We start from the raw sequence: 16,312 nt of genomic DNA on the forward strand, positions 1-16,312 counted from the left end.
AAGTGGTAAAAGATAACTGCCAGCCTATCTATTAGAATGCAATATATTTTATAAACAAATATACACTATGACCTCTTTTTCTTTTCTAATTTACCAAGTTCTCTAAACACTTGTTTCTTCAATTCTTTCTGCCGTTTAAGTTTTCGTGCTTCAACGGCAGCAATTTTAGCTTGATGTCCCTCGATTCTTCGTTTAGTAGCTTCTTTAAGTTGTTTTTGTTTATAAGCGTAGTTGGTCTTAATCATTCTCATCAGCTTCGCAACGTTAGCTTCATTTGGTTCACGTATTACTGCTACTCTTCCTTTCTTGAAGTTTGGCTCGTGTTTCGATTTTGGCATTAATTTTGGTTTGTCTCGGTACGGGAGCTCTTTCTGTAAACTTCGGGGAATAGACAAAGGTTTGAACACTTTTACCATTCTCTCGATAGGTGTATACATAGAATCCTTGTTAGCAGGTGCGCGAATGTTCTTTTCTCTTTTTAATTGTCCAGTTGTTTTCATTCCTTGCCATCGATTCTTTTCTTCGACAGGTAACAGGAGCGATGTAACAGGATTATAAAATTTTGGAACGTCAATCTTATACCAAGTTCGACAGAAAACAATATCACTCAAAAGTATTTTGTCTTCGAATGTCGCACGGAAACATCCCTCTGGCTTTGATACAGCTTTCTTTATTTGACCACGTATACCGGATACGGTTTTTATTCTAGCACCCTCAAATTTAGCAACTTCGAGTGCCGAGTTAAACATATCTTTTATAAAAGCTGTTTTTTTATAAATCTTCATCGGAACACCAGTAAGTTTCAATTTTTTCATGATCTGTGTGCTTTTATCCATCTCTACGATAGAACCTGTTGCCGCTATTCTAAAACCTGGTACCCTAGTGGCAACATCCTGAACTGCCAGGATTCCTGTACTTTGTGGTGTAACAGGACCCCAAAAATGTGCCATACAGGCAATATGTTCTGGAGTATATTTTAACATTCTATTTTTCAAGTTGTCTTCTAATTTTGAGAAAACTGGTAACGTCTGGAATCGACGCCAACCTACAGAAAGTATTAATGGATCTTTGCTCTTTAGGATCTTCGAATACCATCGATGCTTTTTTATTCTTGTTTGTACATATCCTATATTCTCTTCCCCATGTAACAACCCTCCAATAATTAATGGATATGTAGGATCCAAATTAGTAACCAGTTCACATGGCACAGTTTCAATTTCGACACGCACGTACATACCTGGGCGATAACCTTCCAATTGTACCCTTATGTTATCGTCTAATCCCTCAAATTCTGACTTATTTAAATTCGCTTGTTTTTCAACTTCAAGTTTCAATTCGTCGTAATATGTTTTAGATTCGCCGTTATCATACTCTAAATCAAATTGTTCCTTCAATTTTTTCTTCTTTTCCAAGAGCTTTTCCCTTTCCTCCATTTCATCCTTTATGGATTCTTTTCTACTTTCTGCTTCATGCTTTTCCCCAGTTTCCATATCTTCGAAATCACCGTACAATTCTTCGTCATTTACATCATCTAACTTTAAGAGTTCTTCTGCATCTTCCGATTCTTTCCATTTTCCGGTTACGAAACGATTTACTACAAGTATTTTATTTTCTTCGTCCAACCAATTCCGTTGAGTTTCCGGAAAAAATATACATTCTTCTTGATTTTGCAACTCTTTTTCTTGTACTTTTTGTTTCTGCTGTTCTTGAACGACACGGAAGATACCACCTATTTCGTCATTTTCGACCTCCATTTTCTCCACATTCTCATCCTCTTTCGTGCAGTTCCTATCGAACACTCCGTAAACGACTTTCATGAGATTTTTGTTACTTCGCTGACGTTTTTCGAATGCTTGTCTGGCTTGTTCGACTAAGTTTGATTTCCATTTTAATTCATCTTCAACTTCTTCGTCGTCCTCGATCTCATCAACTTCTTCCTCCCTCTTCTTCTTCTTCATATTATTAGCTTCGATATTTTCTTCTTCTTCTTCTTCCTCGGAAGTTTCACGAAAATCAGTTCCCTTTTCCGAGTCATCCATTTCTAATCCATCTCGTGAATCTCCGTCGCTTAATTCGTCAAAACTTTCGCTCTCGCTATTTATCCTCTCGCTTGTTTTACTTGAATCTAAATTTAATTGGTCGAGCGCTTCCTTAATCTTATTTTTTACGAAGATATCCGATTCCTTGCACAGAGAACGATAAACATCCGTGTCATTCGATACATTTGAAATTCTACCTTTTGTCAAATTCAGAGAGTTTTGCTTCGTAATAGATACGTCGTTGTCTTCCAGATTTGAATTATCTGACGAACTTTTCCTCTTTTTAACATTCTCTGGTTTATAGCTTTTACTTTTTCTCTTAAGGCCTTTCTTTTTATACGTTTCTTTCTCACCGTCATTGTCTGTCTGCAAACATTCAGCCTTCGTTTCCACTTCATCTACTTCCTCATTCTCACTTTCTTCCTCTTGATCGCTGTTTAACTGATCGTCTGCGATATCTTCCTGATCGCTATCATCAGATACATCAGAGAAATTCTCCAGTGATTGAGAATCAGAAAAGAGAACCTTTCTCCTGATCCTGCCATTATCAATTATAGTTTCTCCCTTATAACTGTCTAAATCTTCGCTTATATCCTGTGACTTTATTGGAGCAGCATCGCTAAATAACTGTAGCTCGCTGTATTGTAACTTTTGGTCTAATGTTTCCTGTGTGTCCATTAAAGCTCCAACCAAGCCTGTTTCTTCTTCTTCTTGATGAGAATGGCTACCACCCAATTCAACATAAACAGCATCCTTGTCATATACTATACCACCAACACCGGAAAAAGGTGCATAAATTAATCGTTCCTTTTCTACTAATGCACGTTTCTTTAACTCTTCAGGCAAAGGACACGGATCTGGCAAAAAACTAACATCTTTGATCTTTAGATCGCCACAACCCGGAATATGTATGGATGTTTCTTTATTTAATGGAATTCCTCTCACATACCTGTCAATATTAACAAAAAATTAATATTAAAAATTGAAAGAAACATAATATTTACATATATATATAATCCTTTACATACCCATATAAACTTATTGTCCTATCAACTTTTGGATTTTGTCTAATTAGTTCCGGAGATGTTAAATCTTCTACTCTATCAGCTAAAATATAAGGATGCGTGGTACGCCAAGTCAATGGCCTAAATTTCATGACAGAAATAAATCTTGCTAAATTTTTTATTTCTGTACGTAAATATTCTCCATGAATTAATCCAGATAGATAAAATAATTTTGCTCCGGCATAGACTTCCGTCCAAAATCTTTGTTTCAACGTCTTTTTGATTTTCTTTAACTGTTTTGCATTTTTTACTAAATCTAAGTGAGTTAAAACACCCATAATTCTAGGCATACCATGAACTTGACAGATGTTTAGAAATTCAAATATTTCCATCTCAAAGCCAAAGGACGCGTCTACCAAGAGCAACACTAAGTCTGCTACTTTAGCAATGTCTATCATACTATTTAGATCATTGTTACATTCCATAAAGGTAATTCTTCTTTTCTTCCCAGAAACTACAGTAACAGGGCCAACTATATTAGTTAATGGTTGTTTCACGTAACTCTTAATGAGACATTGAACAACTAAAGATTTGCCAACCTTCGGAGGGCCAACAATAGCAACTAAAACCGGAGGAGGTTCAAGAGGAGTTCTATCAACCAGTGGTATGTGTTGTTTCTTTGTTTCTATATCCTGTTTCCGTCTAAATTGTCTTTCTGCCTTAATCGCAGAATTAAATGTAAATGCCTTTGGATTTTTCTGTTTATCCGTAAGTTCTTGAACATGGCTTTTCTTTCGTTTCTTTTTTTCCGCTTTACGACCGGCATTACGCTCTCTATGAGTTTTATGAGTGACGTCGTTCCCCGTTTCACTTGACATTTTCAATTTCTTTATAAAACTTACTATTCGCTAATTGGTATTATAACATTAAGGTTATATTATATCCACGATACACTTTATACACATATTTCTGCATATAGAAACGGTATAATATTTGAAATAATTTCGATATTTCAACGATAAGCAGGTATTATAATTTGCAATACAATATTTAGAATACAAGAAACGCCACAACTTATAAATGTTTATCACGTGTTGTCTGCGAGGGCAGACGTTTGTCGTTTGAGCGATCGTTGCAAGAAGAAGGTTATGTTATGAAAACTATAATTTATGGGAAATGGAATTATACGAGACAGTATGAGAAAATACATTTCCAAGTTAGAAATTAATAAAGAATTCGATATAACGATCAAAGAGATTTATCACGAATAAAAAATATTTATTCTTGCATTCTTCGGTTAATATTTCATATTTTCACCGCTAGATGATTCTAGTTATTCTAACTATGTATACCGACTACTTATTCTTATATACGTAATATCAGAGGTAACATTAAATTTTGTTTGTATCTCGTACAATGTTCGGAAAACACTACGTTGATAGAGAACGTAAAGAGTCGTTTGAAACAAAAACGGGGGGGAGTTAACGCGTTAGGACAATATGTATCGTTAACACGGCCGCTACATTTTCCCCTGGGATCAAGCGATAGCAGACTTCGATTGAAAAGTCATCGATCAAAGGTATCTTAATTCGTACAATAGCCGGTGATGTTGTAAAATTTGGACGCATGATCGATCGTTCCATAGCATGGTGGCAAGGAGCTGGTTAACTGAACGCAATGTCGTTCTATTCTATGAAAGTAGAAACGAATAAAATGAAATTTCGAAGATAGACGTGCAGTGACATATTGGAAAGGAAGGAACGTGGTTCTGCGGTTGTTCCAGTCCGTCGAATCGGCACGTGACAGCTGTCACCTTTGAAAATCACGGCTAAAAAAATTGTTTAATATATGAGCGCGGATCCGCGACGATTTACACTTGTTTTCAATTGAGACGCCCCGAACCGCGGCGAATTGCTGCGACGATTGGGGTGACTTTTAAATGGAAGTATAATTTTAGGGTGTGAGCATTCCCATTCGACTTTCTAAATGTATATATTCATTTAAGTGCGATGAGTTTCTGGCCACCCCCACTCTCGAGAATATACAACGTCCCTTTTCTGTTCGTAGCCCAACGTTTTCAACGAATATGGGAACTAACTGAATCAGAATTACACCGAAGACACTAGAAACTGACCGCAGGACGACTTTTCGCTTTTCCCCGGATCTGTGTTTAACACTATGGGCTTGTAATTCGAGTTGGACAACGGTTAATCGGAGAGTCGATTAATTGGCGAAGGGCAGGCTACGATGTGCCCATGGCACATATGGCATGGGACGAGACGTTCCATGACTCGCCGGATTTTCAGACATTCGTTTGGAAACGTGAAAAATGTTTCGCTATCGTTCGAATTGGTCGAAAACTGTTCAGAGAGGAAGAAGAAACGGAAAAGGGAGAAGCGAGGAAAGGTAAGGATCGAATTGCTCGTATTTGCGGATACGTAAAATCGCGACTAACCTCGCGAAACGTGTGTATTTCCATGTCCATAGAATCCGAGGTACGACACGATACAAAAGAAGAATTCGATGGTGGAGAAAGATTGCGAGGACAAACAAGGGTAGAACGTACGGTTCGTAGAATCGTAGGGGCTGATATTTATCATTCTATTCCGATCCTCGTAATACTATCGCCGATAAATTCTCGCGGATGCGTGGAGATACTGTAACGCGATCGCCGATAAATTCATATTTCCGATTGATCGGAGAAACTGCACCAACAAATCGTAAAGCAATCGAGCACGCGATCATTTAGATACGCGGACTGGCATATGCGTGCGCGCACGTTGCTTCGGACTCGAGCATTCCGAACAATATCAACCAATTATCGGACGATTGTGTCGCGGTGCCAACTGTCAACGTCGATGGTCAACCGGTCGATCGGCGGAGGGTGTGACCATCGGTCACGATCGATGGACGCGGTCCATCACCCTTCGGTCCATCGTCCGATCGAATTGCGAACCTTTGTTTTCGCAAGGAAGATCGCGCCGGACAAGTGTCGAATGCTACTAATTTTATGCGTGTTTGCTTTACACCGAACATTCGTTGTTTGTGCAAGAGATGGGCAAGCCATCGGACGAATCGACTGGACGCTTTCGCGCGTACTCGTCGGTCCGGCCGGAATTATGAATATAAATATTTGTAGGCCGAAACGAGCGAAGCTCCTCTTGTAAAATTATCCCTACCAGTTTCGCTCGTGGTGGATAGAAGCGTGGATAGAAGCGTGGATAGAAGCGCGTATAGAAGCGTGGATAGAATCGTGAAAAAATCGCGCGGCAACCTCTTCGAATTGGACAGCGTAAGTGGAAGAAGGAGCGACCGCTAACGCGCTAAGTGACGGCGCGGTGCCCGTTCGCAGCAACACGAGCGTACACGAGCGACAAGATTCGCGACACGCGACTTCACGTGCACGAGTCGCGTGCAGCCCGGAAGCGACGGTGAAATACTTTGCTTCGATTTCGACAGCCTTCTCCTATCCACAGAGCGACGCGGAATATCGCGCTAGAACTCTGCCGGAGTATCGATCGAGCTTTTCGATCGCGAACCAACCGCGACGGTCTTTCGAATCAGTTCGAATCAGTACAAAGCATCGCCGAATTACGCCGAAAATTCGGATATTCGGATCTCGCTAGCCGAAGAAGAAAAAGAGGAATTTTCGCGTTTTCGGATCCGGCGAATAGTCGGCGGATCGGCAGCGGTCGCTCGGTTTCGATAAAAAGTCAACGACGCGACGCACGATTAGTCGGCTTGGTTCCCATAGAGCCAGCGATAATCGTAGGAGCGCGTGCCGCGTGCGATTGCCGCGTGAGAACGGTTCTATCGTGATCGCACCCTCCCTCGTAGCCGGCCACCCTTCGTAGCGAGCGTTCGCGAGTCCTGGCAACCGTGGGAGTCGCGTCGAGAGATAGCCGAACCAGCAAAGCGATTTCACGCTAATTCAAGGACCGATCCGCGAGATCCAGTTTTCTCCGATAGATGCGACCGCATTCCTCTTCCTTGTGCGATTCGGTAGGCGTCAGTAGGCTCGTCGACGCGCGCAACGCCAACGCGCATCGAGTGGCGTCACGTTCCCAGATTTTGCAAAATCTCGCACAGGCACGAACAAGAGGGTAGAGGCGGCGTGCGACCAGTTAAGCGCCACGAGCGTTCCCACGAAAATCGCCCTGTCCGATCGCCGCTTTACTCCCCCTTGGTCTCTCGCTCTCTTTCTTCCCCCAGTCGCAAACCCCTGTGCTTCTAAAGGGAGCGCAGAGGTTGGGAGAGAGAGAGAGAGGAGAGGGGTTTTCACCTTGCGATCGAGAAGCGAAACAGAGAAGTTGCCCCCTCCGCACCAAGGAGGCGCGGCACACCTAGTCCCCACCAATAGTGCCAGGGACGAAACGGGGCACGCGGTCGTGTGCCGTCCCCAAGTCCGCCCGCACATGACAAACGTCGTCCGCCACGCGACCAGTGCACACGCCTGCGAGTGCGTCGCGTTTCGCACCATCGTCTAATATATCGCGAGCCTACTTGGCGCGCGTACACGCGACCGCGAACCTCCTCTGGAAGCCGCGACACGTGGACACCATCGACTTCCGGCCAACGCTACGCGAAACAACGATCGCATCTCGCGACGGCCGACTTCGTCTTCCTCTCGTCTTCGCGGTGTAACGTGGTGGTGAAGAGTGACAGCGACGATCGCGTTCGTCGCACGCTTACGAACCCGAACGAACGTACGACGCGACAGCTTGCGATGAATCAGTGACGACCTGTTTTCGATCTGTGCGCGATTTCGACCGCGAGGAAAGCGTCGCCGATCGATTTCGAGGAATACGACAGTTCGAGAGCACGGGACAATTGGCGAAGAAAGAAGAAGAAATGTGGAGGGTCGTGGTGGCGCGATCGGACGAAAACAGCACGTTGCTGTCATCGGAAATCGGCTCCGGGCCGGTCGGTCCGGTCGGCCCGGTCGGTCCCAATCACATCTCCGGTCTTCCCGGTCCGCCTTCCACTCATCATCATCACCACTGGGGCTATCCACCGCCGCCGCATCCCTCTTATCAGCCGCAGCATTCTGACGCACCGCGCCATCATCACGATCCGCGTCCACCTCACGACCTCAGGCATCCGGCCACCACTACCACCAGCACCGCCGATCTCAGACACGAGATGCACAGGTCGGATCCGAGGCATCCTTCCGCCGCATCGGAGATGCAGCAACGACACCAGCCACCGGAATTGCACAGGCCCGAGATGGTGCGACATCACCAGGATTTGTCGGGAATGAGGCCAGACATGGGCAGCGAAATCAGATCTAGTCACGAGTTCCCCGATCTTAAGATCGACGTCGTGGACATAAGGAGTCAGGAGAGCGGGCAGCAGCAGCAGCAGCAACAACAGCAGCAACAGCAACAACAACAACAAACGTCGCAACAGAGAAACTTGAAGAGAGCTATGAGCGATTCCGATTGCGACGACGTGTTTTCCGAGGAGAGCGGCAAAGAACCGTAAGTTTCGATGCCGATTTCGATGCCGCGTCCAATCCGAGTGTTTCGTGTCCGATCGGCCGCACACGTCCAGATGTTTTCGAACGACGCGCTAATTAAAATCTCATTGTCTTGATTGAGAGAGGGTGACTGTTGCGAACAGAGCAACCCCCGGATCGGCCGTAACGTTAACAATAAATTCGATAGTTGTTCTCGGCGGTGTTAGTCGGTTACATAGGTCGTGCACTTACGCTTTCCACCGATTAATTCGTTTCGATCGCTTTGTTGATTCTCTTATTTGTTCGATACAGTTGTAATTCGCCGGGAGGCGATTCCTGTCAGCACGCGTCGCGAAAGCGAAGAAGAGGAATGATAGAGAAGAAACGCCGCGACAGAATAAACGCGTCGCTCGGCGAGCTGCGGAGATTAGTGCCGGCAGCAGCGAGAGATCCTCACAGCGGCAAATTAGAGAAAGCGGAGATCTTGCAGCTCACCGTCGAACATTTGCGGTCGCTTCGAAACAAAGGTAAGCCTCTCGACGACCACCACCATCCGTGTTGCACGCCGGTTGGCCCCTTTCCGTGCTTCGACGAGTCCGACTCGTCCGACGAGGATCTTTGGCCCGAACGCGAATATCGCGAGCCAGACTCGCGAACAGACAGTGTAGGGCGAAACGTAATTATCGCAAGCCAGGTTCGCGAACGGAAAGTCGAGGGCCAAACGTAAACGTCGTACCGCCTACCGCTTGGGTCCAGTTTCGTCGAGCTACGTGGCACGGCAAGGGGTTAAATACCAGCCGCTGCTCGTTTGTTCGTTTCTGAAGAACGTCAGAAACGTCAGAATCTTCCGAGTACGTCGAACGATCCGATAAAGCGAAGGTCTATCAGCGATAGACGCGTAAACAAATTCGATAAATTCGCTCGTATTATATGCGTGCAAAGGCACAAGATTATGAAACTTCTATCGCGTACCTTTCGATCGAAACGGTTGGCACGCGAAACAGATACCGATACAGACTTGCGAAAACAGTCTCGCGGAGTGATTCTTGTTCCGATCGCTCGTATTTTGCTTCTTGAGGCAGAATAAACGCAGAAAGAAACGAACGACGACGAGTGCGTACGCGTCGATGCGTAAGACGCGCATAGATAGAGAAACAAAAGTGGCGCGATATCGTGGCGTCGGTGGTGAAGCGCTAGGCTGAAAATCTGGCGATATCCCGGCACCGGCGGTCAAGCGATCAACCGAAAATCACGCGTTATCGCGACACGTTGTAAGAACGTTCGAGCGAGTCGAGCGAAACGATCAAACGAGCAACGTTCTCTCGTAAATCGGTACGAAGCGATACTTTTTCCTACCGAAAGACACCTGTTGACCGTGCGGCGTGCCACGTATCGTGGTAATCGCGTGTGACTCGAAACTGTGCAACCGAAAAACCATCTGTCGTCTGTGCGTTAAAATCGTGAAAACACGAGTCGCGGTCGTTCACGGGATCTCGTGCACGATCGAGATCGAGTCGTTGGTCGGCATGTAAACGACGCTCGTGTTTCGCGATCTAAACGACACGAAGGCGCTGGAAAACGACGGCGTTCGTTCGTAAAGAGGATCTCGGTGTCGGCGCTGATCCAGCGGACAAAGAAAAAGAGAAGAAAGACGCGAGATCGAACGGTATTCCGGCGATTTGAAAGGGAAGCGCGTGGTCGCGTCGGTGAACGAGATATCCTTGGAGAGAAGCAGGTGGCAGGGAGGAGCTGCAGCCGAATCGGAGATCCTGTGGGAAGCACAGGAAGTCAACGACTCTTCCGAAGTGGTGTTCCCACGATTGGTGGCGAGTTAGGTAGTAGTGGGGTGTCCCGCGTGGCACCCTTCGTCAAGGAGGCACCGCCGAGTTGCTCACGGTCGGGGCAGATGTCGAACCCTGTGGGAAACCGACTCCCGTTTTATATCTGCGCGCGCGCGCGCGCGTACACACACGTACGCGTAGTTTTCGCCCTTGCCTTCTCGCCTACCTATCGGATAGCGATTCCCGTCTCTGTCGATCCACGATCACGCTCTCTCTCTCTCTCTCTCTCTCCTTCTCTTTCTTTTTTTCCAAACGCTCTGAACGCGATTTCTCGCGATTTTTCCAAACGCGAACCGATGTATCGCGTATTTTATTCGTCTTTGCGTAACCGGGGCGCCTCTTGCGAATCGCGCGACGCTCTCGACGAGAGGAAGAACCGACGCGACGTTCGAGCAACGGAAAAAAAAGAAAAGAGGAAGAAAAAGAAAAGAAACGCGGAAGAAATCAGCGTAGTAGCGTAGTCTGGATCTTCGCAGCCTGCGCGTAGCGGCTCGTATAACGCGCATCTGTCAGGATCTACGGGGGTCTAAACGGTTCCCACGCTACCTGTCCCGTTCCTCCTGTACGTACTACGCGTACCATATCCTTCCGGCTGCCATATCCTTTCGCGTAGATGAAAAATACGCGCCGATTCGAATGAAAATCGACACCGCTGCACGCGTACTTGACGCATCGTCTTGTAATTTTACAGGTCCCGAAGGATACGACAGTACGAAGCTGGCGATGGATTACCACGCGGTCGGCTGGGGCGAATGCGCGGCCGAAGTCGGTCGCTACTTGGTCACGATGGAAGGCCTCGACGAGAGGGATCCTCTGAGGTTACGATTGCTCTCCCATCTGCAAAGTTTTCACCGCGATCATCCTCCGTCCGCGGTGCCCTCGTCCGTGCCCCCGGTGACGAGTCTGACGTCGTCTTCGACGAGCAGCAGCTACGAGCCGGCGGCGAGCTCGGTTCCCCCTGGAATGCCACCTGGAACGGGTACTATGCCACCTCTTCTGGGTGGTAGCGCGCTCGGATGGGGCCAGTATCCCGGCCAGTATCCCCAGCAGCAACACGGTAAACCTTATAGACCGTGGGGTGCCGAACTGGCCTACTGAAACACGGCCCATCCTTAGGCGAGTTTCGCCACTTCCTGCGTCTTCTTATCATCTCGTCTCGTTTTCGAACGAACGTAGAACTCTCTTCTGATTTCGTATTCCTCTCCTCGGGGAATTCTCTTTTCTAAGTTACGACACGGTACGGTACTTTACGTACGATAGTCATGCGAGTACCTAATAACCATCCAAGCGGATGTTATCTATTTATTCGGTTCGACTCGACTCGCGATGCCTGCCGATCGAGCCACGACGTTGTACATAGATTTGTATATAGATATAATCGCAATTATTGTAAATAACGAAACGCGATCGAAATCGTTCGCTCTTATTTCTATTTTTTACTCCTTTATATTTCACGTTCCTCTTGTAACAAATATAGTCTGCTCGTTTGTATAATAATCGAGTCGAAGATGTATCGATCGAACAAGTGCCATTAAACGTATCGCGCTGCGTACGTCCTATGGAAGGAAACGCTCAAAGATGTTTGCAATAAAACGACGATAACGAAACATACCATAACGTATATTTATTTACTTATGTACATATAGACACGTACGTTATATCCGACTTCTCGTTTCTGCCGCTACGTTTCCCGCCGATCGAGTCAAATTCACGAAACCATCGAAACGCGCGAGTATTTATCTCTTCTGCCAACTTATTCTCTGCTCGCCTCTATCCCCACTCCTTATCCTCTATCATCCAGGGTTTTCCCCGGAACAGGATTCGCGCTATGCCCGCTGACGCATCGTGCTCGTAACGACAAAGTCCGCCAACTATTCTTATGCAAAGATTCGTTTTGCAGCTTGCCGAGGCCAACTATTGGTCGCAACGAGAAACAAAGTAAGCGTCCGTGGTAGGGTTCCGCTCGAACAGCGGCATACGAACCAGTTTTGCGACTCGTTAAACCTTCCATAGAGAATACGTTCGCAAAACGGGAAATTCGCGCAGCTCGTTACGATCGATGAGAATAATTAGCCGCTGCTGCTTCTCTTTTTTTTTCTTCTTTTTCTTTTTTACGAATATTCGAAATCCACGGGGAGTAGCCGAGCTAATTGTCAAACAGGAAGAATAGTGCGTGGGCACGTGGCTATTGTTCGATGCCGAGCCGCCGAATTACCGTCGCCTCTCTTTGCTCTTCGCGCTCCTCCCTTCTCTTGCGAACGTTACCATGGAACGCTGCTTGTTAGTTGTACATACCTATTTCGCGCGTTTAAGAAACTCGCTCGATCGTTAGTGTCCGCCACTCGATCGATCGCCAAACGTAACTCCTCTACCTTCACCTATGCACAAGTACAAGTACCTATGTACCTCTTTGATCGCAAGCGTAAACGCGTTATGCTGTACCTGCATATGGATACGGGTTACGTGTTTTGCGTTATCGAGAACGAACGCAAGCTTCGATCGAAGCTTCAACGACAAGGGTCATAAAAACGTCGAATAATCGTCGACAAAACTATTTTATTTACGATATATTCGCATGCATTAAAAAGTCACAGCCTCGTCGGACATACTTACAATAAGATATCGCCACTCGTTCGTTATCGTACATCGTCGTATCTATGTACATTCGCGCATATCCTATAACTATGTACATATAGATTCACGTAGTTTCACACATCTGTACACATACCTATACATGTAAATACGATACAAGTAAGTACACGACGCGTACAAACGTTATACCTAAAACTATGGTCGCACGAGAGAACCAAACGTTCGACATTATCTTAACATAAATCGTACGACGTGGTAATTCGAAAAGAATACTGCGAGTAAAATACGAGAGCGGCCTTTACTCCCGCGCGCTTCTTCCGCGAGCTTGAACCTAAGCTTACGACCAGCGGAACGTGTGTAGCCGGCACTCTGTCGTACTTGCGTAAGGAGTGCAACTTTCAGGACTAATTTGTACCATAAAACAATTTGATATCTCTGTGAGCATATCGTGTGAGCAAAATATCTTATCTCTAGAAATAATACTTTCGATAACGAAAATGTTTAAATCGCGCGTCATCGTGCATTTCAGGTAGATTATTTGCATATATCGAAGCATCGATATCTTTTTACGTCTAAGAAACAACGTATTTTTCTCCTTCCTCTTTTCTCGCTTCAGTTCCTCTACTGTCCCTCTGTTCGCTATCAACGATTAAATGCCAGCATCCAATCGAGTCGACGCGAGATCGAAATAACGAGTAAGCGCTCGTGAGAAAAATCCGACTCGATCGAATCGACGAACCACCAACGTGGTGGTATCTACCAACGTGTCGCTCTTCGGAAGACCGATGTAAGTACGTAATTAGACTATTCTTTCCTTCTCTCTGTTTATACGTTATAAACGTTATAAACAAAAATATATCTAATAGGCTCGATTTCACCCGACGTTACATCCTTCGCTCTTAAGAAGTATATATAGCTATTTTTTTAGACGGTTCGTTGCATCATAAAAAAAAAAGTACGTATGTACGTAGGTAACGTATATATCCTCTTTGATAGAACGTAGGATTCGGCGTGGTCCAATTTTCGTTAAAATTCGACTCGAAAGATAACCGAGCGTACGACCATCTTATAAAGCGAACCGCAAAGGATATCCAAATGGCCGCCAATACTTGTGTTTTTTTTTTTTATCCTCTCGACTCTTCCATGTTCCATCCCGTTCGTCGATATCGTGGCTACGTTAGTACGCTCGAGGCGACGACAGCGACCACGAGATTTAGATTCGTCTGGCCAACGAAGAGAAAGATGGAAGTAACCGTATGGATTAAATACTCGTGGCAACCGTAACGTCGCATACGTTAGATCATCATTTCGTTCTCTATGTTCTCGTTTCGCTGATTCTCCTCGTATTCGTCACAGAAGCAACACATTGAGCCACCATCCTCGGAATTGTCGGCAACGTACGTCGTGAACGTGTCGATGCTCTTCGTATCCAGAGACGGTAAAGACCACGAAAGAGACTCTGTCTCCAACTCCGGCATGGCCGAGTGCCAAGAGGTCGAGTTTTGTGACTTTTTCGCCTTGCGGCTTCTCGTTGACAATTTCTTGATGGCCTGCAAATCGAAACAGCGGCATACGATATAGTCTCCACCACCTCCTTTATCTTTTCTCTCTACCGTTTCAGTCCGATTGATTCGAATTAATCGGCGAACAAACGAAACATCATCGTCGAACTCTATCGACAACTCGCTGAAACCGATTAAACATTTTGAACCGACTATATAGCAGCAGTAGGTTAGGTCGTAGATACACGTAGTACATGCACCTTACAAGCAAAGCATATGTCCGTGCGAGTTGGGTTGTAGTTAAACGAATCAATGTCGAGCAAGGCTAAAATCACGCTGACGAAAATTACACGGCCCTGCGTCGTATGAAAAATGTCCTATATAGAATTGATCGAAGCTTTAGTTAGACACGTGTAAAGAAATCTTGCAATGTACACGGGAAACGAGGAAAGGTTCGCTTCGTTACGGCGATTAGACGAAATTAAACTAAAATCAAAATAGCGACATCAACCCGGTGACTAGGTTAACGATGCGAAACGCGAGGTTAAAGAAATCAGGTCGGCCGATGCGACAGAAACGTGCGTGTATACGTGCGTGCGTGCGACATAGTCGAAAGGGATAATTGTCATCGCCTTACCCTAAGAAGTCTGCGACCAGATTTGCTCAGCAATTTTCGTAACATGTCCGATATCCGAATTTCCTTTCGATTGTCAGGAAAATTGAACGTAGCGGCGGCTGTAAGATTGATTTCTGACCGATACGAACTCTCACCGTGCAAACGAATCAGTTCGATGCGCACGCCTCAGCGTCGCGCGACCAAATACCGCTCCGAGCCACTAGACGGTCCTATTTATCACCTCGGCTGGCCGGATCTTATCGTACCACGCTGTACGAACCTCCCTATCCCCACTCAAACACTCACTGTGTACTACTTCCGAGTGGAATCGCGTTTCTACCTTATTGTACAAAGAGCGAACTTCATGAACGAATGGAGGAAGGGTAACCGAGTATGTACGTACCTCGCTGCTTACCTCTTCCCTTTTTTTCAAACGTACGCCAATCCTCTCATCGGTTACATATTTGAAAAGCACTTTTCCCTGCTTTATCTTCTATTATTTCTTCTTTTCCTTCCCATTCGAAACGCTGTCTATCGAAATACTAAAACGGAAGTGGAACGAGTATTCATACTCGCGACATACTCGCTGATCCATAGAGGATACGAGGGTGAAAGATCGAATCGAATTAAAGCGCGATCGATTCGACCTTTGCAATCGTATCGATAGCGAATGTATAATTTTTTCGTCGTTTACGATCGCGATGATACAAACGCGATACGTATCGATCCATGTTCGAAGATGATGTATACCGGCGAAGCTGAGAGAACAAAGAAAAAGGAAAGAGAAAAGAAAGAGAAGAAGAGGAGGAGTGCTCATTGAAAAGTTGGAGGGTGGCAGAGGCGCGTGGCGCGGTCGCGGGTACGCATGCGTGTACGCAAAGCTAGTAGACGCAATACATAGTAGATATGCACGTGCGCGACGTAACGCGTGTGAGCGAAGCTGTTCTCACGCGGCGACACGCGGCCACCATCTCCCCAATGCGCGTCGCCACGTGCCACCTCGATGCACCCACGGAAAACTCATAATTGTCATAACATTCGAGCTGTGCTCGCTCGAAGGAACGCCAATACCGGCTACTCGATCTACGAAAGTAAGTACTCTTCTTTGTAAAATCCCTCTACACATTCGTCGGAATAAATGGCTACACTTCCTTTATGTTTCTGGCCACGATTTCATAACACCGCGATCGTTTCGTACGCGATGCTCGCCGCGACCGTTCGTCGCCTTCAATCACCGAATAAGAGGTACCTTTATCATTG

General features: G+C 45.8%; 3 protein-coding genes across 4 annotated transcripts; 1 reads left to right on the forward strand and 2 right to left on the reverse strand.

Moving 5' to 3' along the window:
• Positions 1 to 27: 27 nt before the first annotated feature.
• Positions 28 to 4,279, reverse strand: LOC117158659 (ribosome biogenesis protein BMS1 homolog). 2 transcript variants are annotated; one of them, XM_033337803.2, is made up of 3 exons: positions 3,643 to 3,784; positions 3,068 to 3,557; positions 28 to 2,988 (listed from the first exon to the last, which is right to left on the reverse strand). In XM_033337803.2, the coding sequence occupies exons 2-3, from the start codon at positions 3,526 to 3,528 to the stop codon at positions 66 to 68; spliced, it is 3,384 nt and encodes a 1,127-aa protein (XP_033193694.1). In that variant the 5' UTR covers positions 3,529 to 3,557; positions 3,643 to 3,784; the 3' UTR covers positions 28 to 65. The 2 variants fall into 2 exon arrangements, with proteins under 2 accessions (XP_033193694.1, XP_033193693.1); XM_033337802.2 differs by having other exon boundaries at positions 3,068 to 4,279.
• Positions 4,280 to 6,043: 1,764 nt separating this feature from the next.
• On the forward strand, positions 6,044 to 11,931 carry Hey (Hairy/E(spl)-related with YRPW motif). The gene is made up of 3 exons (XM_033337565.2): positions 6,044 to 8,523; positions 8,814 to 9,028; positions 11,034 to 11,931. Exons 1-3 carry the CDS (start codon positions 7,895 to 7,897, stop codon positions 11,438 to 11,440), a joined length of 1,251 nt encoding a protein of 416 aa, XP_033193456.1. The 5' UTR covers positions 6,044 to 7,894; the 3' UTR covers positions 11,441 to 11,931.
• A 947-nt stretch (positions 11,932 to 12,878) lies between these two features.
• Positions 12,879 to 15,509, reverse strand: LOC117158548 (uncharacterized). The gene is made up of 2 exons (XM_033337566.2): positions 15,074 to 15,509; positions 12,879 to 14,484 (listed from the first exon to the last, which is right to left on the reverse strand). The coding sequence occupies exons 1-2, from the start codon at positions 15,116 to 15,118 to the stop codon at positions 14,230 to 14,232; spliced, it is 300 nt and encodes a 99-aa protein (XP_033193457.1). The 5' UTR covers positions 15,119 to 15,509; the 3' UTR covers positions 12,879 to 14,229.
• Positions 15,510 to 16,312: the final 803 nt, after the last annotated feature.

Source organism: Bombus vancouverensis, chromosome 5 (assembly GCF_051014615.1).
Source record: "Bombus vancouverensis nearcticus chromosome 5, iyBomVanc1_principal, whole genome shotgun sequence".
In the NCBI taxonomy this organism is placed as follows: domain Eukaryota; kingdom Metazoa; phylum Arthropoda; class Insecta; order Hymenoptera; family Apidae; genus Bombus; species Bombus vancouverensis.

Coding starts and splice junctions, on each gene's coding strand:
- LOC117158659 (XM_033337802.2), bottom strand. CDS start 3,921: ATGTCAAGTGAAACGGGGAACGACGTCACTCATAAAACTCATAGAGAG. Junction 2,989..3,067: donor AGGACAATAAGTTTATATGG/GTATGTAAAGGA, acceptor TAATATTGACAG/GTATGTGAGAGGAATTCCAT.
- Hey (XM_033337565.2), top strand. CDS start 7,895: ATGTGGAGGGTCGTGGTGGCGCGATCGGACGAAAACAGCACGTTGCTG. Junction 8,524..8,813: donor GAGGAGAGCGGCAAAGAACC/GTAAGTTTCGAT, acceptor TGTTCGATACAG/TTGTAATTCGCCGGGAGGCG. Junction 9,029..11,033: donor GCGGTCGCTTCGAAACAAAG/GTAAGCCTCTCG, acceptor GTAATTTTACAG/GTCCCGAAGGATACGACAGT.
- LOC117158548 (XM_033337566.2), bottom strand. CDS start 15,118: ATGTTACGAAAATTGCTGAGCAAATCTGGTCGCAGACTTCTTAGG. Junction 14,485..15,073: donor CTGGTCGCAGACTTCTTAGG/GTAAGGCGATGA, acceptor TTCGATTTGCAG/GCCATCAAGAAATTGTCAAC.